The sequence below is a fragment of the Bipolaris zeicola genome, assembly GCF_000523435.1.
Source record: "Bipolaris zeicola 26-R-13 unplaced genomic scaffold scaffold_60, whole genome shotgun sequence".
In the NCBI taxonomy this organism is placed as follows: domain Eukaryota; kingdom Fungi; phylum Ascomycota; class Dothideomycetes; order Pleosporales; family Pleosporaceae; genus Bipolaris; species Bipolaris zeicola.
The window spans coordinates 1-22,809 of NW_006912109.1; the positions used below are offsets into that span (position 1 = coordinate 1).

Genomic DNA, 22,809 nt, shown 5'->3' on the forward strand with positions numbered 1-22,809 from the left:
GAATAACATCTTATTCTATTTATTACTAAAAATTGTGGTGGTGTTGCGTAAGAAGTATTGCGACGTTGTTTTAGTGGGGGAACTGCGGCGCTCGGTGGGGTGCGGCGCTCGGTGGTGAAACACGTTAAATAAAATTGGGGTATACACTGTGAAAATGCAAAACGTGCACCAAAAAATGGAGACTAGTCTCAGTAATCTACATAATATGTTGCCCAAATAAAAATGGTTGCGTAGTACTGTTGAGTATTGCACGGCCATCCTAGCCTGACATTTTTTAGTCGTGTTTGGTGTACACTTTGACATATCTGATATGCTCGTTGCCCTGGGCATCTTCGTAGCGCTGACTGACGATTTTGTAGCCTCCGAGCTTTGGCCATAGCTTTGTCCAGCAGAACCAGTAGAATACACCCAGGAGTAGTACGCTGACACCGACAACGGGGAACACGTAGTAGGGGTAGCCTTCGGCATTCCAGTCGCCATCCGGTGGGATAAAGGGGACAATTGCGAGGAAGATATTTGCGGCCAAGTAGAGCAGAGCAATGGGAAGGTAGGTGTGCCATGGAGATTCCCAGCGCTCCGACTTGGAATAGTGGAGGTAGATGAGACCTGCCGTGACGAAACCGTTGATCCAGGCGCCAGGGTAGGTGTAAAGATCCGTGATGAAGTTGTATGCGGGTCCAGCGGGAGGAGCAACCAGAATGATGACGGTGATAAGCCAATGCAGGAACAAAGCAGTCGCAGGAGCGTTGAATGGCTTATTTGATGCCCAAAATCGGCTCCAAGGCATCAATCCTTCCTTTGCAAATTCCTGGTTCAAGCGAGCATGCGCAAAGCTGACTGCAAGAACATTACCCAGATTGCTGAGGGCGACGAAAGCTGGAAGACTGCGTGCTCCAGCGCTGTTACCAAAGACATTGCGGAAGAAGAGACCGGCAACAATGACTTCACTCTTTGCAAGGTCGGACTTGGGAATCGCGGCAAAGTAAGCTACGTTCGCAAGCACGTACAGAATCGTGGTTCCGCCAATAGCAAGAGGTGCGGACCAGCTAAGAGTCTTCTTGGGGTTCCTGACTTCTCCGAGGACATAGTTGGCGTTCTCCCAGCCCTTGTATGAGTAGATGATGCGAAGGAGTGCTTGACAGTATCCGTATGCGCCTCCTCCACCATATCCGTCGCCGACTTCCAGGCGGAATGCGTTATCGAAGTTGTTCGGTTTCTCGATCTTCAGGTGACCGGCAAGGGCAGCGAAGCCAGAAAAGACAATGAACAAAAGGATGAAGACCTTGAATATTCCTAGGACGTTAAAAAGGCGGATACCCCATTTTGGCAAGACAGCATGGAGAGTGACCGAGAAGGTTACGCAGGCAATGGCAATACCACGCGCCGCCCAGCCATCAGGCGCTTCTGAACCAGATGCAAAAAGAACGTAACGGCCAAAAGCCAGCGAGTTTCCGGATGAAAATCCAAGAAGCAACATCTGCGCGGCCAAAACACATGTTGCCATGTACTTGGGATGGCGGTAAACGCGCTCGAGATAGTTCTTTTCGCCACCGGAGCGGGGGATTGCCAGTCCAAATTCTAGGAAGACGGAGAGTCCGCAAAAAGTAAGGATACCACCGATGATCCAGAGAAAAAGCGATACACCGACCGATCCCGTCACGGCGAAGATACCGGAAGGTGTTGAGAAGACTGATCACAGTTAGTTACATGCTGATATTGTGCGACTGGCTGTACTTACTTCCAGTGCCGATCATCTTGTTCAGAATGACAAACACCGTCGCCGTGTATCCCAGCTTCTGCGAATCATCGTAGACATAGGCATTGTCTTCTTGGACGCTACCGTCCTCGTACACCGGGGGTGAGGGCGAGGACGGTGAGTCCTCGTTGGTGCAATGCACCACCTTCGTTCCGTCGTCGTGCTCGATCGCCATGATTGGGGTTGAAGTGCAGCGACTATGCTTGTAGAGCAGAGCCCGCAAGTTAAATGCAAGGTTACATGGTGACGCGATAGTGTGGCTCAAGGATGCCACGCGAGATAGATTACGATTTTTTCTTTTCTATGTCGCAATCAACATAACAAGTGAGCTTTTGGGGCGTGAATGTCTTGCGGTGCCAGGAGTCCGCTCGTTCCAAGACCCTGGATGGGGAAGGTGAGCCAATTCCATGGGTTCAAGCCTCTTGGTATACCTTCTCGGCCACACGCATCATCGAACCGTGCGATGTCGTGATTTCTGGGCACTATTAGCTTGTCGCGCTCACTTCTTGGCGTTAACGAACTGCTTTTAGCCACTCGTTATCGCAGTAGGGACTGCCTTAAGAGGGCTGTTCACCAACAAATGGCCATGTGCCAGGACGTCGGCGTGGCCGTTTAGCTATGATGGGCGCTGACGGTGCGAGGCGCGGACATCAGTCACATGCGACGCATTCTTGGCAGCTCATCGATCAGATATGTAACGTAGGATCGTGTTGAGACGTGCTGCTACCCTACGCCAGCTTGCAACAGGATTTTGGAAGCGGAGTGGTGTTGGTGTTTCGGTGGAGATGGAGATGGAGTCTGCACACCCTCTCGGTAAGCCTCCGAATTAGTCTCTCCAACACATTTATGGTTTCCGTCTGCAAGACTAGGCATGCCGAGAAACCTGCCAGGATTAATCATGTGAAGTACCCACAGTAAGCTCAGCTCACACTTACACAAGGTGCGTGAACCTAGAAAAAGGTAATAGTGCATTTGATGCTAGCTCCTCGATGCATATGTAGACTAACAGACTCCCTTACTAGTACCTATTCCAAACACCTAGTTTTACTACCAGTTTACTCTCTGTTTTCTTGCTTCACCAGGCGACCAAGAGACGGCGCTCTCGCCCAGTACTGCGAGCGCATGGCTACTCGATACACACCGCTACCAATGCATCGGCTTTACTGCGACATAACAAAGTTCTACTGCTTACAGAACACCTGATGAAAATTTGCCTTGTAAGCACTAGTGCGCCATTCTGCCGCGACTCGGACTTCTCGACCGACCACGCAGTAAGATAGCTCATTTAGAAGAAACTCGACAATGTCACCGCGAAGCCGAAGCGATTAAACTCAAGGATATTCGCTTGACCCGTGTCACACATCGTCTGTGACTGGCCTGAAAACAGCTATCAAGTCTGACCGCTACCTGTGTTAGATTTGGGCGCACCGCGGTGTCGTTAAGCGCAGGTACCATAGAAGCTTACCCTAATGCTTGGACGACGCCACAAAAGGTTTCATGGCAATGCATGGTTTGCGTTCAATTTCTGACCATGATAGCAGCAGCCCGAATGTTTTCAAGTATTCGATACCTCGCATCATCAGTTCTTCATCAAACCATGAAATCGTTTTCCGGTTCTCCTAGCATCTGGGCTCATTGGTGGATTATCTCCACCCTCCCTTCCCCAAATTTCCCCTATTTTTCCGCATAAGCCATCCCCGCGTTTACAAACTTAAATCTACCGTAATAACAGGTATTGGTCGGAAATTTAACTAGAGGATTACTTGCAGTTAGAGTCACTCCAAATTACCGAAACTATGATGATCAAACGGAACATGGTAAACCATGATAGCCGCAAGTATACGAGACCGAATTACTTTAAAAGGAACGCCAGCCAAGCCTCAAAGCGTACCACAGCAGATCGAATCTTGCAATGCAAACTCCCAAGATGCGATTGGCGATGATATTCGCTGGCTTCCTCCAGGTGTGTGCTGCCATACCAGCAGCCAGCCGAAAAGCATGCCAGTATCCCACCCCAAAACCTCTCGACGGATGTCCACAAAACACGCTCCTCGTCGGAAAAGGAAGCAACTTCTCAACCATCCAATCCGCCGTCCTAAGCCTCCCACACGACGAAACCCCCTACAACATCCTCATCCTCCCCGGCACCTACACTGAACAAGTCAACATCACACGCCCCGGCCCCGTCTATCTCCTCGGCCAAACCGCGCAGCCAGAAACGCGGACTAAAAACACCGTCAATATCCTCTGGCACAACGCCACGGGCGCCGGTCTTTCGACCCTCGACAACGCCTACACCTCGGTCCTAACCGTCGCCCCAACTTTCAACGCCAGCCTCACCGGCACAGGCCCCACCGGCTTCCCCGTCCCCGCAACCACCCCCTTCGGCAACACCGACTTCCGCGCCTACAACCTAAACTTCACAAACGACTACCTACCCTATACCGCGGGCCCTTCCCTGGCAATCTCCGTCAGCTACGCAAACAGTGGTTTTTACTACTGCGCATTCCATTCCTACCAAGATACACTGTACATTGGCAAACTCGGCAACGCATACATCTACGACTCTGAAATCGCGGGCCAGACTGATTTCCTGTACGGGTTTGGTACCGCGTGGATCCAGTCTAGTCTCCTTACGCTACGCGGCTGCAGCGGCGGGATTACGGCGTGGAAGGGGACGAACACGACGTTTGAGAATCGGTACGGGGTGTATATCCACGATTCGCAGCTCAGAAAAGAAAACGATACGCTAGCTATCCAGGGCAAGTGCGCCTTGGGACGGCCCTGGAATGCGCTGCACCGGTCTCTCTTTGCGAATTGCGACATGGATGATTCGGTGTTGCCGGCGGGGTATATACGGTGGAGTACGGGGGATCCGCGTGTGGGCGTTAATACGACCATGGCCGAGTATAAGAGTTATGGGCCGGGGTGGAATGAGACAGCACGGAGGCAGAGTAATGTTACTGTTGTGCTTGGGGAGAGGGAGTATGGGGATTATAAGACGGTGGAGACGGTATTTCAGTATCCGTTTTCGGGCGAGTTTGGGAATACTGAGTGGATTGATCGGAGTCCGGGGCAGTAAGATGGGAAATGGTCTTGGGATATATATATGATAGGACAACGCATGAGCAAGGACTGGCAATGTAAGATCAATAGTAGCGTTTTTCTTACATACTAGTAATACGCCACCTCAAGCTTCTTTAGAGACGTTCTTGACATCCTTCCATTTGAGTCCTTCAGGCAAAATCTTCCACTGCCGCTCCTCATCAAGCAGCGCCTCCATCTTCCCCCATTCCTCTCTAATCAGCGTAACCTTCTCCTTGTTTCTCGGCGTAATACTAGCCGGGAACGGCTTCGGCTGAGAAAGCGTTCCCTCTGTCAGATCTTCCGGATCAGGAATGATTTCTTCGCCAGCTTCATTGTGGGCAGGGCGGAAGTCAAAGGCCCATAGGAGGCGCGATATGGCCAGGAACAAGGACCGTTCGGCAACATGCATGCCCTGGCACACGCGGCGTCCGGCGCCGAAGCCAAAGTGATCGCGCTTTGTGGGATCGGGATTGTTTGCTGATTCTGCGGCGGTTGACTGGTCGTGTATGTAGCGTGTTGGGTCGAAGCGGCGGGGGTCGGGATGCCGTTTGGGGTCGTTGTGAATGGCCCAGCTGTTTGGTAGGACACCTGCACCTTTTGGAATCGTATACCCCATGTATTCATCATCGCGGATTAGCCCGTGAGGTGCCCCTGAAATGACGGTTGGCATCCATCGTAAGGTCTCCTTGATGCAGCCGTGGATATACGGTAGATTTGGCCAGTCCTCGATTGTAGGAAGGCGCTGGCCGCACACGCGATCAAGTTCTTCCTGCGCAGCTTTTGCTACCTCGGGAAACAAAATCATGGCTTGGGTGACTGTGATATGTTAGTTTGAGATATGGGATATGGAGAGAGCACGTACAACTGACGAGCTCTGCTGCCGTTGTGTCGGAGCCAGCTTCAAGTATCGAACCGCTGATATATGCAGCGAGCTCATCTGAGATATTCTCTTCTTCTTGGGCGCGCACTAGATCTACGCAGAAACATGGTTTCGCAGTTCCAATCTTGATAGCCTTCTTGACGTCTAGCCAGAGTCCAACAAATAATTCGCTCGATTTCTCATGTAGCTGCTTGGCGTGTCTCCTCTCAGAAAGCACAGCATCCGGCAGTGATCGTAGTACGGGGTATAGATCAAGCAGTGCTGCAGATGTTTTACCATGTACCTGAGAGAACTTTTCGATTCCCTGTAGTAGCGTCAGTAACAGTTGCACTATTATATGTACAACTTACCCAGAAGAGTTGCTTCAGTTTGGGATCATCAATGCTGGGAGTCCGAAACCCAAATACCATTTGCGTTGTCAGACTGTGCGTGTAGCGTCGAAGGTGATCGATGAACAACTCTGGCATATCCAGTAGCTCAACAAGTAAAGCCTTGCTCTCAAGGTCTTGATACGGCACGTAAGACTTTGTAGCCGTGATGTTGAGATTATTGTGTACGATCTTGCGGATCATGCGCCATGGATCGCCATAAGGCTGAGTATGTCAGCATTTCTGACATTAGAATAAATGTTTAACATACCATCAGTGCGAAACGAAGACCCCCACTTGCTACTTGAGCAAGATAATGGTCAGGGCGTGACGAGTAGATTGCGCTCCTTTTATCTAGAAGATCCTTGACAGCTTGATCCGACGCAAGAACGATCAAAGTCCATGTACCAAGCATGAGCGAATAAACCGGTCCATATTCCTCCGCCCACTTCTTGAATTGCAGATGAGGTTTTTCATTTGGCATGAGATGGAGGTTGCCGATAAGTGGTAGAGTCGGGGGTCCTGGCGGATACCCCTTTGGCCTTTGACCAACCTTACTTAGCCGATAAATGGCTGCAGCGAGTAGAGCCGCGAATATCGCATAGATTGCAGCAGCCATTGCGATGGATGACAGAGTCTGGGAGGTGCATCCAGACGTTGTGGAGGAGCCTGGAGAAGCAGTGCAGCAAGAAACTCTAGTTATATCATGATTTTCGTATCACAACCCTTCCTTCAATGGCGGGGTCAATGGTAGCGCCGAGACTGCATCACTGCCCAAAACAGACAAAGTTGCTGAAGTTGAGTGTGGAGATGTGGAGTGTAAGCATTGGCGGGCAGGGTATTGCTACTTACTCAGCTCGCCTACGTTCGTAGGCTCGCACTTGGCTGCTCTAATGCGCCTAGTAAGATGGGAGCGGAGCATGTAAAACTTCGTCATGAATCGTGTTACGTCGAGTTCTCTTGTGATTGCCTCAAATCTTTCAATTGGCGTAATGGCAAATCTAACATGGGGTGAGGTACCCTTCCGCGGAGTTGCAGTTGTAGGAGCCGTGAACATTTCTCACCACCATCTCCACTTACGTGATTTGCATATGAGAGTATGGCCAAGAAAGTACAGATAACGAGATGCGGTGCGTAAGACCGATAGTGAGATAGTAGGCAGCAGCAATGCTAATATTGAGCTTACGCCAAGCCTTCGAATTGAAGCAAACATGAGAAATCACACGCGCAATTGTTTTTTTGACTCAGCAGGAAACCCGATTGACGACCTCCTTCGCAAAGCGCAGCATCAACAAAGGTGACGAGGACATAATAAATGTCAAGATTAGAGATTACAAATTACGAAGAGTAGTAAAGACAAGAGCATGGGGTATTTGCTGACCAGAAATGAGAACACAATGTGACCCAAGTCTCTGCTAATTGGCATAATATTCAATTCTCCGCGGCTTGATTCACCTGCCTTCTCGCCAACCATTGCCCCTTTTATCCTCATATGCAAAGTCAGAGAGAAACAAGGGGGTTTATTCAAGCGCCCAAGGAATGAGTAAAACCAGAAAAGAAAAAGAAAAGACATTAGCCAGGTACCAGCTGCAAGCTTCTTGCGTCACCCAAAAGAAGCAAGCAAAAAACGGTCATGCATTGGTTTAGAAAAAAAGCATGTCCATGTCTTGGCAAAAAAGAGAGATTGGCATGGCACATCAAATGCTGGGGTAGTAAACAAAGGTATCAAAACGGGAAGGGAATAATTACAAGACCAAAAGTCCCAAAACAGCAATGACAATGGCACACACAGAGCCACTCATACGAGAGAGACCTGGTTGAACCGTTGTCGCCGCGCCCGTAGAACCAGTGCTACTTCCACCCTGGACAAAGGCGCCTCCGCCAGACGAGCTTCCGCCACTGCTTCCCGCTGCCGCGTCCGTAGGCTGCGCGTTGGCACCCGGTGCAGTTGGGCCAACCGTCTCACCAGCATCATGTCCCGCTCCGCCTCCAGGGTTGCCACCGGGTACCATTGCCACGGATGCCGATGGTTGGGCGCTGCTCCCGCTCTTTACCGCCTCGCCTGGGTCCTCGCCAGTACCCATGAGGGAGCCCAGGATAACCTCGTCGTCGGTAATGGCAACCGTGTTGTTGGTTCCGGCCTTATCCGTGTACTTGTACGTCTTCTTTCCCTTGATCTGCGCCTGTGGCGGGGGGTCGTAGCACTCGATTGTGACTTCGGAAAAGCGGGCTGCGTAGTAACCGTTGACCATGTATGGGCTGTTCCAGTCAATCTCACCACCTGCCCAATCAACAGTACCTTTGGCATTGGTGGGGAGACCGGCGGGCCAGAGGGAGAGCATGACGCGGGCAGGGGTTTGCGGGTAGTCGAATCGGCCCGCAGTGCTGTTCCATGTATCGCTGCGTTCGAGCTTGCGCAATTCCTGGTCATCGACGGACCAAGTGAGTGTGTCCTCTGTCCAGTCGATACAGTACTTGTGCTCCTTCTCGACTGCGTTGCCATTGGGGACTGTCAGGTTTTTGCCATTGGTGTCTGGTATTTGTTAGTTTCATTTTGCGAAGCCGAACAAAAGGCAAAGGGGAAAACTCACAGACTGTCACGCCCTGGGAGTAGTAGTTTGATTGGACGTTGTTGATGTCGGCACCCACCCACTCAAAATCGATTTCATCTTTAACGTCCGACATGAGAATGAAGGCAGTCACGACACCCTTGCCCTGTGCACTGCTGACCTTTGAGCAGATCTTGCCGTACCAGACATAGTGGGTAGATGCCAACAGTGTTCCACTTGATCCTTGAGCCATGGTCAAGAGCGTCGCCTTGCTGCCCGTAGCAGGATCAGTGTATGGGGTAGGGTCGCCTTGCGACTGCCAGTTGATCTTGGAGGCATCGCCGAGGTAATTTTCAATACGTTGAACGTCGTTGAGGCTGTCGAGCGAATAGGTTCCGGGCTTGCATACAGGGCCGGGGACGCAAGAGTCAAAGGTATTCGACATGAGCGGGTCGCATCCACCAAGGCAGAAAGCGCCGACACCGCAATCGCCATAGACTGCATGGCTGTTAGCATGCAATCGCTTAGTTTGTAGAATTGAAGCACGCACGCGAGCAGCAGGGCGTTTCTTTTGGGCAATGGCTATCCTTTGTGCATTTGGCACCGGCTGCGTTGGCGAAGCCTGCAAACGCAGCAGCAGCAATTGCGGCAGAGACGACGGCTCGGATCATGATTCCGATTCCCTTGTGCAGTTGTCGATATGGTAATGGTAAGCTGACGCGCAGTGGAGTCGGACCGCGGCCAAAAGGCTATCGCAAATGTTCGCGGGGAACGCTTTCCCAGGGTTTTGGCGATGACGGCCGTAAGCACGATGGCGATCCGCGTGAAGGCCCGTTCCGAGAGCAAAAGGTGTGGAGAGGAATACGACGATTAATTAGTGCCCTGACTACTATCCTATGGCCCCGTTTCGAGTAGCGAGCGTTGGTGGCAGATGCAAAAAAGAAAGAAAGCACAACGGCGGGTTGGTAAAGCGAGAGTGGTCCCGAGGGGGGGAGAGGAGTAGAGAAGGGGCATGAATGGGCGGCCAGCTTCCTCTTGAAGAAGGAAGGGGTTACTCTGGGGTACGAGGTGGCGCATCAATATGGAATTGCGCCATGCCCCTTGCGGCCTCTGACTAGCCGCTTGAGTCGGCCGATGAATCCCTTGAGTGTTAGCGACCCAGCCGTCCACGCCAGCAGCCCGTCCCAGGCCCTCGATGCTGCCAATGGCGAGCGGCGCGTTTCGTCTTTTGCGCTGATGACTTGCCTTGGACACGGCATGTTACATACCGGCGGATTTCAACGTCTTCGTGCTACCGTGTCATTGCCGCCCTGCATTGGTTCTCTCGCTGCAGATACTGACTGCCCACAGTACCACTAACGCCTTCACAATCGATACGCCCTATGTTTGGAACACCCTGCAGCAACCACCCGACCCGCTCCACCTGCATCCCTGCCATCACGCTTGAAGGACCAGGCCTTGGACTTCTAGACGACGTCACTACGAGTAACCCAGGGTGCGGTTGCGCCCATCGTGAGACCTCATTTCAGTTTTTTTTTTCGCGTGTTGAGTTTCTGTCTCTTGGCCGGATCTTGGTCGAAACCGAGCACGTGCTCAGCCGAGGAGCGCGTGCGTGTGCGTGATATATCCTCCACCCCATGACCAGCAAACCTTGCATACATGCAATAGCACTGCCATGCAAGCACCCCAACGCCGTCTCTTCGGCATATTTGACACATTGCCACTAATCACGCTAAAGTTTCGAAACAGAAACAGCAATCGGCTCACATGCCGCACTTGTTACGAAAAACGAAGCCTCAATACACTACGACTTAGCTACTTACCCCTAGGCCATGTTTTCATCGTTGCGCCCATGTCACTACTCGAATACTACCAAGTCTACTGTAGTATCCTCCAAGACTAGATTCATCTTTGGGGCTTCCAGCACCACACTAAATGCGTATTCCCCGCACTTCATCCCCGTGCTCTTGGTGGACCAAAATACCCGGATTAAAACTGACCCCACCCAAATAGCGCACCCTCAATACGATGCAACTACCAGCTAGTATTGTACAACTAGACGGGCTTTCTTCTTGTAGTATATTAATCTGCATGTAAGCTTTTAGCACTTTAGTATATAGGACTAACTTTCCAAGTACGTGGTAGTAAAGGTAGCTAACTGCAAACAGCGGCTTTATTTCGATTGGGCTTACTTTTCATCACAGTATTTTACTTAGTCCACCAAGTCCCCATGTACTTGGCTCAAGAATCCACTGCGGGGAATACAGTGGCTCTCCTTGACCGGGGTTGAAGCATTGACCCAAGCCTATCCCACCCTGGTTTGTTGGTAGCGGGAGATCAGGTAAACATGAAAAAGAATAGTACACTTCTGTGGGAATTGGTGCTGCCATTGATCTGTGTCTTGCTTTGGCAGTTGGGTACCGAAGAAAATGAAGAATTATTATCTGAAAGACAAAGTAGGTTTAACAATGCGATATGTGACTTCATTGCAATGAATTGTCTGTAGAATGAGTGCGAGAAGGTATAGTAACACATGAGCGGAAGGAGTTGCAAGTGGCTGTTTGGCTGAAGAAGACAATGGGTATACCTGGCTACATAATGAGCTTACCGGCCACCAATTGAGGAACTAATCCGCAAAGTATTGGATTCATGGACTATCTAAAAAAGGAGAAGTCCTAAAAGATTCATTCGTGTATTCTGAAACCTGACGATAGTATACATTGGGTAGAAAGGGATATCCCAATGCCTGTCTACACACGGCAAGCTGATAGTCACATGACATAGGTTACCTTGGCGGCGCTGGTCTTAATGGGACGCATAGTACATATCAAGATCAAGACAATTAAAATAAGAACACCTATACGAACTTTCGATGGACGACATGTCCCATGTCCTACTCTCGCTCAAAGCACGTGACCGTATCATTCATAGCCACAACAGTAGCCTCCATCAACGTACACTTGCCACTCATTAGATGTGAGCCATCGAACCATGCACAATGAATCGCCGTATGTGAAAATCATCGCACCGGGGCCATACCGGCCCCTGTTCGGCAACCCCAAAATGTCTCGCCAGTCAGCCTCGGTACTTTGCCTGCGCTTATCCCTTCCTGAACTTGCTCTACCCACGACTCTCACCCCAGATTCAAACTCCAAGATCGACGCGTTGACTCTCCACACCACAATCCTGAATGTCGTACCTCCTCCACGGCAGCACATCTTATACTGGAATGGGCTGGGTCGACCTGGTACCCCGCTGCGGTCGTATCTACATTGGCGGCTTATACGCTTTGTACCAGACCGACCTCATCGAAGCAGCGGGCATAACACACGTACTATCGGTCATCGACTACGACGCATTGCTCCAAGAGAAATTCCGGCACCTGAGACATTTCCATATCCATGCCGAGGATCATCCCAACACCAATCTCTTGCAGTTTTTCGAGGGTGGTGTCAAATATATCGATGAGGCGCTAACCTCTTCCCCGCTGACTCCTGGCAAGCCTCAAGCCGCGGACGCTAAGATCTCACCCTCAAAAGGGGGGAACGTCGCGTCCGGGGGTGGCGTATTCGTGCACTGTGCAATGGGCAAGTCACGGTCCGCCACTCTTGTCTGCGCGTACTTGATTTGGAAATACAACATCTCCCCTGAAGCGGCGTTGGAGCAATTATGCGAGGGAAGGCCGATTTGCGATCCAAATCCTGGCTTTAAAGAGCAGTTGGAGGTTTGGAGCGCAATGTGCCGTGCTGGGTGTGAGGAAGAGAAGAAGAGGATATATGAGCGCTGGGAAAAGGATCAGTTTACTGGTGAAGTATGGGATTGGGAGACTCGAGTGAAGGAACAGGAAAGCAAGAAAGCCATGAGTCCTCAAGCTTCGAAGCTTTAAGTATTGGTGAATTACACATTGTATGGATGGGCTAAGAAAAGAACGAAGGTGTCCCATCGACTCGGGCTCATGCTTTGAATGACCTTGCAGCTTTGTTCTTTGGACGGAAACAGGGCAACCACTCTTTCAGAGCCTTTTTGAAAAGATCCCGGCTGGTGACTGAATCGGGGACGATAGTGAAACCAAGTCCCGGTGTGTTGAAATCAGACGCATGGACCCCACCTTTTACCACCTTACCAAACACCTTATCTTTCCCAGTACTCACTCCGCATTTGAGGATATCCTGCGTAATCTCGATTTTTGGAGCATTGGGCTGTGTAGATAGAGGACCAGTAGGAAGCCAAGGATCGAATTCTCCACCTGACCAGTATGTGTTTGAAAGGCGTATATACCATCCTCCCAAGGCCTTGTTGAATTCCTGCACCTTGGGCCACTCTGGGAATACAGAAGGCGGTGGGTAGTTGAAAAGTTGATGACAGCTATCGTGCACTAGCTTTAGACTGACATACTTGGAAGCCAACTGGTGAGGCCCAATATTGGCGGATTGAAAGTACCCTGTGTTTGGTCAGTACTAGCTAAGAATATCGAGGAGACAGCTGTGACATACCCCATTCAGTGCAAGCCTGCCACCTCCAGGAAACATAGTTAGGGTCTACCGTCTGATCATCAGACGAGCAATTGTTTGAACTTGTCCCATTGTTTGCGCATTGCGCATTGGCCGCAGCGTTGAGATTCCCGCGGTAGACAGCCCACTTGTCCACCACCGATTTGACACCCTTGGTCGGTGCCCAGCCATCCTTTGGTGCCGTCCGGTTTGTCCTAGGATCCGTCTCCAGCATATCACAGAATTTCCGGAGGGAGAAACTGTGGCCGTTCATGCCGTATCTCTGCCAGTCGTTATACAAATCCTCCAATGCCCAGACGAAATCCGAATTCGAGGCGTTACCATTGCCAACACCGAGAAATTGTTCTTTGAGTTTGGCAGTAGCTTGCAGGTTCGTGTCCATGATGTGGTCTATATATTGGATCGCAGCGTGTATGTCCTGACTACAGTTCCCAAAGCCGTAGTAGTTCATTCCAGCCCATATTGCATCGAAATAAGAACTCAAATCGACCATGCCCTCAACGGTAGGTGACGCGGCCCAGGATGCATAGATGCTATCTGGGTATTTGTTGCGCACCCAAGCAGCTCTTCCTCCTGAGTACGAGGCGCCAATGAAAACCCACGGCGTGTGATCGGCAGAGAGTGTCGCATTGATATAAGGCAAGCTGAACTGCTTCGCAAAAGCGTCAACATCCGCAAGTGCCTGTTCAACAGTTAAGTATTTGAAGCGGTCCAGTGACGTATCGTTGTGAAATCCTGCGGGTACCGACTTGCCATACATTCGGTGTTCCCAGGCAATGCCGATGCCATTAAATTCTTCTACAATCTGGTGGAAGAAGCTACGTGGGTCGCTTGGAAAGAATACGCTGCCTGGTTCAGCATCGCTTTCACCAGTGTCATAGATGAAAACGGGACCGCCTGGTTTGTACTTTTCCGAATAGACCCAGTATCTGTTGGGAAATGTACCTGCGTCCGGTCCAAAGTGATTAAGAGGGAGTTCGACAGTCCTCGCATCGACTGGTGGAGGTTGAGTGTCTCGTGAATTAACGGATTTGGAACTTCCAGTGCCCAAATCAAGGCCCATGTAGGCCAAAGGGGCCTGGTCTGCATGCGTACTCCCCAAGCATTTGTCCCTTGCCCCAGCGCAAGCATGAGCGCCGCTGTCGATGCCAAAGACCGCATTTTTTTTTCCGATAAGGTTTCCTAGACGAGTGAAAGAATTAAACAAAGCGAACCAATTCGTCCGATAGTAAATAACGAGTGGAATCGAATCCTCACAGACCCGGCGCAGATCTCCAAACACCGCGACAAAAGAGCGATCGTCTAAGAAAAGCAAAAAGGGCGACTCCACTTTACATATAGATCGCAGAGGGAAGACTGCAACCTCAGTTCACTCCTATTTCAATTCCCGAATCGGAAATGAACTCCCACATAAGCCCTAGTAGTACAATTGCGCTGACGCCCGCCATCTTCCGGGCAAAGCCGCAAAGGGTCCCCCATCTTCCACCCTGCACTGACAATCAACATGCCTTGAAATCGAAATGCAAGGACTACGTATGGTTGCAGGCTGAAATTATGTATCCAGCCCATTGGTTAAAAGGTGGTACAGGTCGCGGTGGTGGGTAAGAACTATCTTACACGCCGAATAGCATCCGTTGAAATTGCCAATAATAACATGTCATTTCTTGCTAGTGAACGGCTGGGAGAGCTATCCCGTGTAGATCCTGATCATCATCTTCGCGTCTGTAGATACGTACGAGGATTCCCCCGGTAAGCGCAGTAGATCGCTGACATGCATTACGAAGTAAAGTTTGCTAGCATTGGTTGCGGATGCGAGATCTTGGCTACGCGCCTTGCAAATCTTATTTTGCAATGCGGCTCGAGCATAGATGGATGCGCATAGATAGTAGGTTCTAGCTTGAGTGCTGGAGGAGGATTGATGCTAAGCTTGCTGTTGGAAGTGCAGATCTACGTCTGGTGATCTCTGGCTTGCCAGGGTAGATATGTATGCTTGCCAGGGTAGATATGTATATACGAGTACCGAAACTTCTGACATCTGCATAAAGAATACTGAGAGGTATCAAAGTATCTATAGGTGCTGTGGGAGATTCGTGAACAAACAGCATATGCCATTAGAAGGAGTTGAGCCAATAGCGCCACTGCATCCATCTCTGTCGTAGGATCCAAATCCCCAAAGTCAACGCTGTTAGGGGTATCGCAAATGCCCAATAAACCCAGAACCTCTCCGATACTGACCACTTGCCTGCCTTGTCATCTTGAGGCGGCGTGTAATTGAAAAAGCTCATGCTAAAAACAGCCTATGTATGGTTAGCGGATATTTGCCATTGGCGTCGAGAACTCCCACAGAAATAAATGTCGGCGGCAGGAAGAACATGGTAACTACAGCGATAGTTCTCATCGCACTGCTGTCTTCTGTTGCTGCTACCCCGAGTTCCTTCATGATCTGACTGTCACGCTGTGTGGCCATGTTGAAAGCCTGACAACACGTTAGTAACATCGTCTTTAAAGAAGAAATATCCATGCCTTACATATACATTCTCATTTTGCACCCTCTCTTTGTTTGATTGGGCTCGTAGGTGAAGATTTCGAAGCATGCGAACCTGGAAGTCGAGTCGTTTGTTGATCGACTCAGCTAAATCTTGTACATCGCACGGCATCGACGGTGATCGCATCGATTGGCTTGCGATTTCGTGCTGGATGCTACTTAGAGTATTAAGTGCCGCCTCAAGAGTCTCTGAGGAGTGGATGGCGTGTCTCGTTGCTTCGTAAAGCAATTCAGATTGGGTTATGCCGCGAGTTGAATGCGTACGGTTCTAAGATATGTTATGTTAACCCTAGGCATAACATTCGTAGCGACAATGTAGCTTACCTTTTCGGCTTGTCGCACGATATCTCGCATCGACCATACCGATTGATCGTACGTTATAACAAGAACCTCTATCAGTGGTACAAGCAAGCAGCCAGGCTGTGATCCTTGTATATCAGGCCATATTTGTTGTAGCTTTTCTTGCAGACAGCTTCTGAATGAAGCATCTACTCCCAAGCACAAAATGGAGCAGCTCTTCGAATCCCACCGGTAACAAAATGTCATCTCATGCCAGTGATAGCGCATACCGCTGCTGTCATCAATGATCTTGATTTCTACGCGGAACCACATGTCTGTGAGAAGTCAGTTGAGTTGGTGCCTAAATTTAACCTGCCCTCACAGCATGATTCGCGCTGGCCATTTTGACCTCGCGATTCCTTGAAAGCAAAGAACCCATTGGAGCGCCTATATGTGACGGCCAGGAGATACTGGGGTATTTGAAAATATCGAATCAGCTCCGACTGCAATTTTCCGCTGCCACTGTAGGAAAATGGATCGTCCTGTATAAAACTGGGATCTGGTCAATGTCGATCGTAACTTTCTGGGAGAACGACAAAGTACAGATACTGTTTTTCGGGGTCATCTTGATCCTATTCAAGTGTTTAGCGTGGTATACAGGAGCGCAAAAGAAGTATCATACGCGGAGACAGTAATCCAATCGTTCAGTATGTGAGTTCCAGCATCCGGCGGCTAGGCAACAGTCAATTCATTTCTTATAAAGTGTAAGGAACACTCTCACATAATCTCATTAAATCAATCGTATTCATTGGAGGCCCACGAGAGTTTGACATGCTTGCGGAGAACATGAAGATAGAATGCCACTTGCTCCAGTCAACCTGTTATAAATATGCCAAGGCCAGCTGATGGGCTATGCCACCACGAAGCGCCATACCAGCGAATGCGCAAAAGATGGTAGATGCATGGGAAAACCGGTCAGTTATGGATGCGCATCCATGGTGTGCGAGGCTGCCCAATGAACGACTCGGTAGTCTTCTTCGCCTGCTAGCGCTGATGGCGCAGCTATCCTTACTACCAACCACAGCCTGGGTGGCCATGTCGCCTTCTGCATCACGCTCCTGGCTATGCGCAATGCGCCTTTCAGCTCGCCAAGAGATTAGCCGTGGGCTGGGAAATATACTGGATACTTGTTGCGACGGGTTCCGCGTCTGTTGGATTTCTGTGTTCAACTCTTTGCATTGTTGTTTGTTCCCCACTACTACTTCGTCACAGAGTCACGTCCATGATTAATATCCTCTACTAGTAACTTTCGCAAACCAATGTATCTTTAAAGAGAATTTCTGGAACGAAATGAAAGCAAATGCCACGTCAGCCTCGCCGCGAAGAGTACACTGTAGGATGGGTATGCGCACTGCCCATCGAGTCCGCAGCGGCAAGATCGATGCTAGACGAAAAGTATGATGCCCCCGATCCCGAACCAGGCGAGAAGTGGGATGACATATATTTCACGGGTTCGATAGCCGGCCACAATGTTGTTATCGCTTGCCTACCGGGGCGTACTGGGACGAATTCCGCAGCTACGTTGGCAACACGGATGCAAGCCAAGTTCCAAGGAATCAGATTTGGACTCATGGTAGGCATCGGTGGAGGTGTACCAGGCGGGCAAGCAGATATTCGACTTGGAGATGTTGTTGTCAGTGCACCACAAAAGACCTTCGGAGGGGTAGTCCAATACGATATGGGAAAGACGACACCAACAGACATCATAAGAACAGGAAGCTTGGACTCACCACCCCAGATCTTGCTTAGTGCAGCAGGCGCACTAGAATCTGACGCTTTGATCGGCGAGAGCAAGCTGCTCAGCATACTCTCAAAAACCCAGCACATCCCTTCTTTGCGGCGGTGTGAATCCAGTACAGATGTGCTGTACGATGCATCCTACAATCACGGAAACGATCCAACTTGTGAGAATTGTTGTTCCGATAAACAAGTGGTCCGGTCCCAGCGCAGAAGAGGAGAAGAAGTGGTAGTGCATCACGGAACCATCGCATCAGGCAACCAAGTGATGAAGAGCGCTGCTGAAAGGGACGAGATTAGCCAAAAACTCGGTGGTGTTCTATGCTTCGAGATGGAGGCAGCCGGTCTCATGAACAGCTTCCCCTGCCTTGTCATCCGTGGCATCAGCGACTATTCAGATTCGCATAAAAACGACCAATGGCATGGTTACGCCGCCGCAACTGCAGCTGCCTATGCTAAAGAACTTCTTTCAAGGATCCCACCAGCTCATGTGATGAGAACCGCAAGGGTAGAAGATGTGATTAACGACACGAGAAGTTAGTGTCAAAAGCCTTTCTTTTTCGCATTCACAACTCGTAATAACGTTGTGACAGAACGCGACGCACGATCTTCAAGCCCCGCTTGTGAGTCTTTGAAACGTAGGAAAATCGAGGGCCCTGATGCTCAGGTGCCTGAGCTCGAAGAGTGAGTCTGGGACACCTACAGTCAGTTCTACTTTGTGCACATAGCTAATATTTCCAGGCGGGGACTCGTTGTATGTATGTACACTTACAACAACTGCCATCCGATAGAATTTGAACTGATTGATTCAGTACAGGAACGAACCCGACAGCCACTGAAAGAAGCTCAATTCCATCATCCGCAAAATGAAGACCCAACACGCGGGGCATTGAGCGACGAGCAGAAACAACAGCTTCTAAAGTCTCTGGAATTCGACCAAATTGACGAACGGAAAAACACGATCAAAAGGGCTCATACGAAAACATGCAAATGGCTTTTACAAAGCGCGCCCTATCTAGATTGGCTTGAAGTTGCGAAGAGAAGCGAGCACCACGGATTTCTGTGGATCAAAGGGAAAGCTGGAGCAGGAAAATCCACGCTCATGAAGTTTGCTCTAGAAAGAGCGCCCAAAGAAGTACAAGGCAGCTCGACACTGTCTTTCTTCTTCAATGCACGGGGAAGGGCAATGGAGAAGTCTACAACAGGAACCTATCGGTCATTGTTACTGCAGCTTCTTACGAGATTTCCAAAGTTGCAGAACGTCTTTAGCTTGCTTTATTCATCAACAGTAGACTTCGATGAAAATCGCGAGTGGAGTGTGGAATCGCTCAAGATGCTTCTCGAAGAGGCTATCCTGATGCTCGGGAAGGCTCCCGTCATATGTTTCATCGACGCGTTAGACGAATGTGACGAAACAGAGATTCGAGACATGATCCAGTTTTTCGAGCACATTGGGGACTTGTCAACAGAAAGGGATTTGCCCTTCTTTACCTGCTTTTCTAGCAGGCACTATCCTCATATCACTATTCGCAAAGGACTCGAATTGGTGTTAGAAGGGCAAGAAGGCCACAATCAAGACATTATCAACTACATTGGAACTGAGTTGAAAATTGGAAAGAGCAAAAAAGCACAGAAGATTAGAGACGATGTTCGAGAGAAGGCAGCGGGTATCTTCATGTGGGTCGTTTTGGTTGTTGGCATTTTGAACAAAGAATCAGATCAAGGCCGTGTGGATCGGCTCCAACAAAAATTGCACGAGATTCCCAGCGACTTACACGACCTATTTCGCGATATTCTCACCCGAGACTCAAATAAAAAGGAGCAATTGGTCTTGTGTATTCAATGGGTGCTCTTTGCAAAACAGCCACTCAGTCCCGAGCAGTTATACTACGCTATATTTTCTGGAATCGATCCTAGTGCTGTATCCGCATGGGACCCCGACGAAGTTGATCAAGATTCAATCAAGAGGTTCATACTTGATTCTTCAAAAGGCCTTACTGATATTACTGCCTCCAAAAATCAAAAAATTCAATTCATACACGAATCGGTCAGAGATTTCTTGCTCAAAGAGAATGGACTAGCAAAAATCTGGCCCGAATATCAGCACAACTTCTTGGGCCAAAGTCACGACAAGCTTAAACTGTGCTCCTGGGTTTACATCAAAGTTGTCCTAGATAAGTCACCGGACATTCTCCATTTCCTCCACGAACAATCTTCAATGGCATCGAAAGAGCTACGTCTCTCAATGGAAAGGCAGTTTCCACTTCTTGAGTACGCTGTCCACAGCATCTTCTACCATGCAAATTTGGCAGAACATCACCACATTTCCCAGGCGACATTTTTGGACGAATTCCAGCTTGCAACCTGGGTTCTGCTGGATAATCTGCTGGAGAACTTCAAAATTCGTAAGCATCAGCATACCGTTAGTCTGCTGTATATTTTAGCCGAACTAGACTGCGCCAATCTCATCAAGTCTCACGTTCCGCTCAGTGAAGTTCTAGATATCACAGAAGAGCGCTATGGCTGCCCTTTGTTCGCTGCAATTGCCCTTGGAAACGACGCAGCGATTCGAGTTCTCTTGACGGCAATTGATTCAGCACCACCCCAAACAGATACAAACCGTGAACAGTCTGACTATCGTACGGAATTGACTACTTCCATTCGAGACAGTCATCGGAATTTTGTTTACGTGCGGGGAAAAAGCTTCTTATTCAACGCAACACAGATATGCCCCGAACAGGTCATGACTCGACTGCTTAAATTTTCAACATGTAACCTTGAATCGTCACATTCTGATACTCAACAAATACTAATTAAAGCTTCGAGTCGGGGCTACGAATCTGTTGTTAAGTTATTACTTGACAATCAAAAACCTATCTACGGCTTGGCGCTTCTCTCACTAGACATAGCGCTGCATGAGGCAGTGGCGATCGGGAATGAGCCAATCGTCAAAATGCTTGTCCTTAAAGGAGCCGATGTTGACGCACGAGATGAGGCCGGTAGAAACGAAATCCACATAGCCTCATCAAAAGGGTTTGAGAGCATTGCGATGTTCCTCTTGGATAATCGCTTAGATCTTCTTAACAGCAAAGTCCCGTATAGATATTCCAATATCCGGGACACAATTCCAAATCAGCGTGGATATACCCCCCTCATGTACGCAATTGAAAATAACCATGTATCACTTGCTCTGAAATTAGTACGGAGAGGGGCTAACATTCACTTGGCATCTAAGAGCTGTATTGAAGTTCTCAGCTTGGCTTCTGCCACTGGCAATAGAGAACTCATAAGGCTCCTTCTGGACCAATGCGCTAAAATGGGACCAATACTGGGACACCAACTTATGACATTGCATGCAGCTTGTTGGACGGATCACAGGCTTATCGTAGAGTTATTGTTAGAAAGAGGCGCTGATGTAAACGCAAAGGGTGGTGAATACGGTACTGCACTCTACGCAGCTTGCCGTAGAGGTTTTAAGGATATTGTGGAGTTATTGATAGAGAGAGGCGCTGATGTGGACGCAAAGGGTGGTGAATACGGTACTGCGCTTCAGCTAGCTTGCCGTAGAGGTGTCAAGGATATGGTGGAGTTATTGATAGAGAGAGGCGCTGATGTGGACGCAAAGGGTGGTGAATACGGTACTGCGCTTCAGCTAGCTTGCCGTAGAGGTGTCAAGGATATGGTGGAGTTATTGATAGAGAGAGGCGCTGATGTGGACGCAAAGGGTGGTGAATACGGTACTGCGCTTCAGCTAGCTTGCCGTAGAGGTGTCAAGGATATGGTGGAGTTATTGATAGAGAGAGGCGCTGATGTGAACGCAGAGGGTGGTAGATACGGCAGTGCACTTCAAGTAGCCTCGTGGCTTGGCCACACGGAAGTTGTGGAATTGCTGATAGCAAATGGGGCCAGACAGGACGAAAGAGGACCTTGAACAGATTCAGCCTCTGGATACGCTGTCACTCTCCTTGATTCGCAGAAATTCTCCTCCACTACTTCACCAGAATTCACAGCAATAGCTACTAAAATCCAAATCTTCATTCTCTATTTCAGCTGCATTTCCTGGAAAACAATCAACGTCATTCTCTGATCATACCAACCCCATACCATAAAAGGGCAGGAAGTGGAGACCGCATATATCAAAATATCAATCAATGTGCTAAATAACATCAGTAGCAGGTCTTCCCATACGGGCATACACTTACAGCACCATCACCAAAACTCTTCTTCATAACAACTCCACGAACACTACTCACTTGCAAGCCTCACGCATACGCACAGATATATATATATATATACAGCACATACACTCCATTGCCTATAAAGGTACGCAAGAATGCTATATGTACACAACAATCACAACCACAGTTCCTCCCAACTCAGCCTACACAATCTTTGTATAGCAAAGCCAAAAGCCTGCAAAAGAAGAACAAGAAAACGAACCAAAGGGTACAACATACACATACATGCATACCCTCAATCTTCCTCCTTTCTGACCTTTTAAAAAACGGCCGCCTTAAACCCTCTTGAAGAAGTCTAGCGTATCAAAACAAGAGGGTGATGCATACAAAAGAAGAGACATCTATACGCACGAACACGAAAAAAAAGGCGGAGAATAGGAAAACCGAAATGGGATAGAAGATTGACGGTACACTTGGACAAGAGAAAGAAAATATTGAGGAAGAGAGAGAGAGAGAGATGTAGGAAGAGGAGTACACATTTACCCCACAAAGGAGGTAAAAAGAGAATCAATAGATAACAAGGGGTACTCACCCTATCCACCATGCATTGGTATCAAAAAATGAACCCTACTAAAAAAAACAAAAAAGACTATGCGAAATAAATACAAAGAACAGAGGTTTTCAAAACGATAAAACAAGTAAAAGAACGCCTCACCCACATATTCCCCTTCCATATTCCCCAAAGATTGATCCACCCAACCTCACCCCCACAAGTTTCCTCGCAAAACCCCATCCCGAAAAAGGGAACAGAAAAAAAAGATTTCCCTCCAGAGTGATATCATTTAGAGCCCCGCCCCCC

At 49.1% G+C, this 22,809-nt stretch overlaps 9 protein-coding genes across 9 annotated transcripts; 4 read left to right on the forward strand and 5 right to left on the reverse strand.

The window, feature by feature from the left end:
• Window positions 1–274: 274 nt before the first annotated feature.
• COCCADRAFT_25679 (uncharacterized protein) lies at window positions 275–1,931 on the reverse strand (the record flags this gene model as incomplete). Its single annotated transcript, XM_007713378.1, has 2 exons — window positions 275–1,689; window positions 1,739–1,931. 2 exons carry the CDS (start codon window positions 1,929–1,931, stop codon window positions 275–277), a joined length of 1,608 nt encoding a protein of 535 aa, XP_007711568.1.
• A 1,752-nt stretch (window positions 1,932–3,683) lies between these two features.
• COCCADRAFT_94352 (carbohydrate esterase family 8 protein) lies at window positions 3,684–4,838 on the forward strand (the record flags this gene model as incomplete). The annotated part of the gene is made up of 1 exon (XM_007713384.1): window positions 3,684–4,838. The coding sequence occupies one exon, from the start codon at window positions 3,684–3,686 to the stop codon at window positions 4,836–4,838; it is 1,155 nt and encodes a 384-aa protein (XP_007711574.1).
• A 108-nt stretch (window positions 4,839–4,946) lies between these two features.
• Window positions 4,947–6,575, reverse strand: COCCADRAFT_94278 (uncharacterized protein; the record flags this gene model as incomplete). Its single annotated transcript, XM_007713385.1, has 4 exons — window positions 4,947–5,659; window positions 5,706–6,027; window positions 6,074–6,316; window positions 6,363–6,575. The coding sequence occupies 4 exons, from the start codon at window positions 6,573–6,575 to the stop codon at window positions 4,947–4,949; spliced, it is 1,491 nt and encodes a 496-aa protein (XP_007711575.1).
• A 1,261-nt stretch (window positions 6,576–7,836) lies between these two features.
• Window positions 7,837–9,311, reverse strand: COCCADRAFT_36150 (glycoside hydrolase family 16 protein; the record flags this gene model as incomplete). Its single annotated transcript, XM_007713386.1, has 3 exons — window positions 7,837–8,624; window positions 8,683–9,138; window positions 9,191–9,311. The coding sequence occupies 3 exons, from the start codon at window positions 9,309–9,311 to the stop codon at window positions 7,837–7,839; spliced, it is 1,365 nt and encodes a 454-aa protein (XP_007711576.1).
• A 2,519-nt stretch (window positions 9,312–11,830) lies between these two features.
• COCCADRAFT_4437 (uncharacterized protein) lies at window positions 11,831–12,526 on the forward strand (the record flags this gene model as incomplete). Its single annotated transcript, XM_007713362.1, has 1 exon — window positions 11,831–12,526. One exon carries the CDS (start codon window positions 11,831–11,833, stop codon window positions 12,524–12,526), a length of 696 nt encoding a protein of 231 aa, XP_007711552.1.
• Window positions 12,527–12,593: 67 nt separating this feature from the next.
• Window positions 12,594–14,214, reverse strand: COCCADRAFT_36152 (uncharacterized protein; the record flags this gene model as incomplete). Its single annotated transcript, XM_007713387.1, has 2 exons — window positions 12,594–13,081; window positions 13,134–14,214. The coding sequence occupies 2 exons, from the start codon at window positions 14,212–14,214 to the stop codon at window positions 12,594–12,596; spliced, it is 1,569 nt and encodes a 522-aa protein (XP_007711577.1).
• A 1,048-nt stretch (window positions 14,215–15,262) lies between these two features.
• COCCADRAFT_4439 (uncharacterized protein) lies at window positions 15,263–16,808 on the reverse strand (the record flags this gene model as incomplete). Its single annotated transcript, XM_007713363.1, has 8 exons — window positions 15,263–15,448; window positions 15,496–15,627; window positions 15,680–15,964; window positions 16,021–16,310; window positions 16,358–16,527; window positions 16,579–16,607; window positions 16,658–16,707; window positions 16,757–16,808. 8 exons carry the CDS (start codon window positions 16,806–16,808, stop codon window positions 15,263–15,265), a joined length of 1,194 nt encoding a protein of 397 aa, XP_007711553.1.
• Window positions 16,809–17,335: 527 nt separating this feature from the next.
• COCCADRAFT_4440 (uncharacterized protein) lies at window positions 17,336–20,532 on the forward strand (the record flags this gene model as incomplete). Its single annotated transcript, XM_007713364.1, has 5 exons — window positions 17,336–18,308; window positions 18,366–18,456; window positions 18,514–18,526; window positions 18,590–20,411; window positions 20,498–20,532. 5 exons carry the CDS (start codon window positions 17,336–17,338, stop codon window positions 20,530–20,532), a joined length of 2,934 nt encoding a protein of 977 aa, XP_007711554.1.
• Window positions 20,533–21,352: 820 nt separating this feature from the next.
• On the forward strand, window positions 21,353–21,703 carry COCCADRAFT_94328 (uncharacterized protein; the record flags this gene model as incomplete). The annotated part of the gene is made up of 1 exon (XM_007713388.1): window positions 21,353–21,703. One exon carries the CDS (start codon window positions 21,353–21,355, stop codon window positions 21,701–21,703), a length of 351 nt encoding a protein of 116 aa, XP_007711578.1.
• Window positions 21,704–22,809: the final 1,106 nt, after the last annotated feature.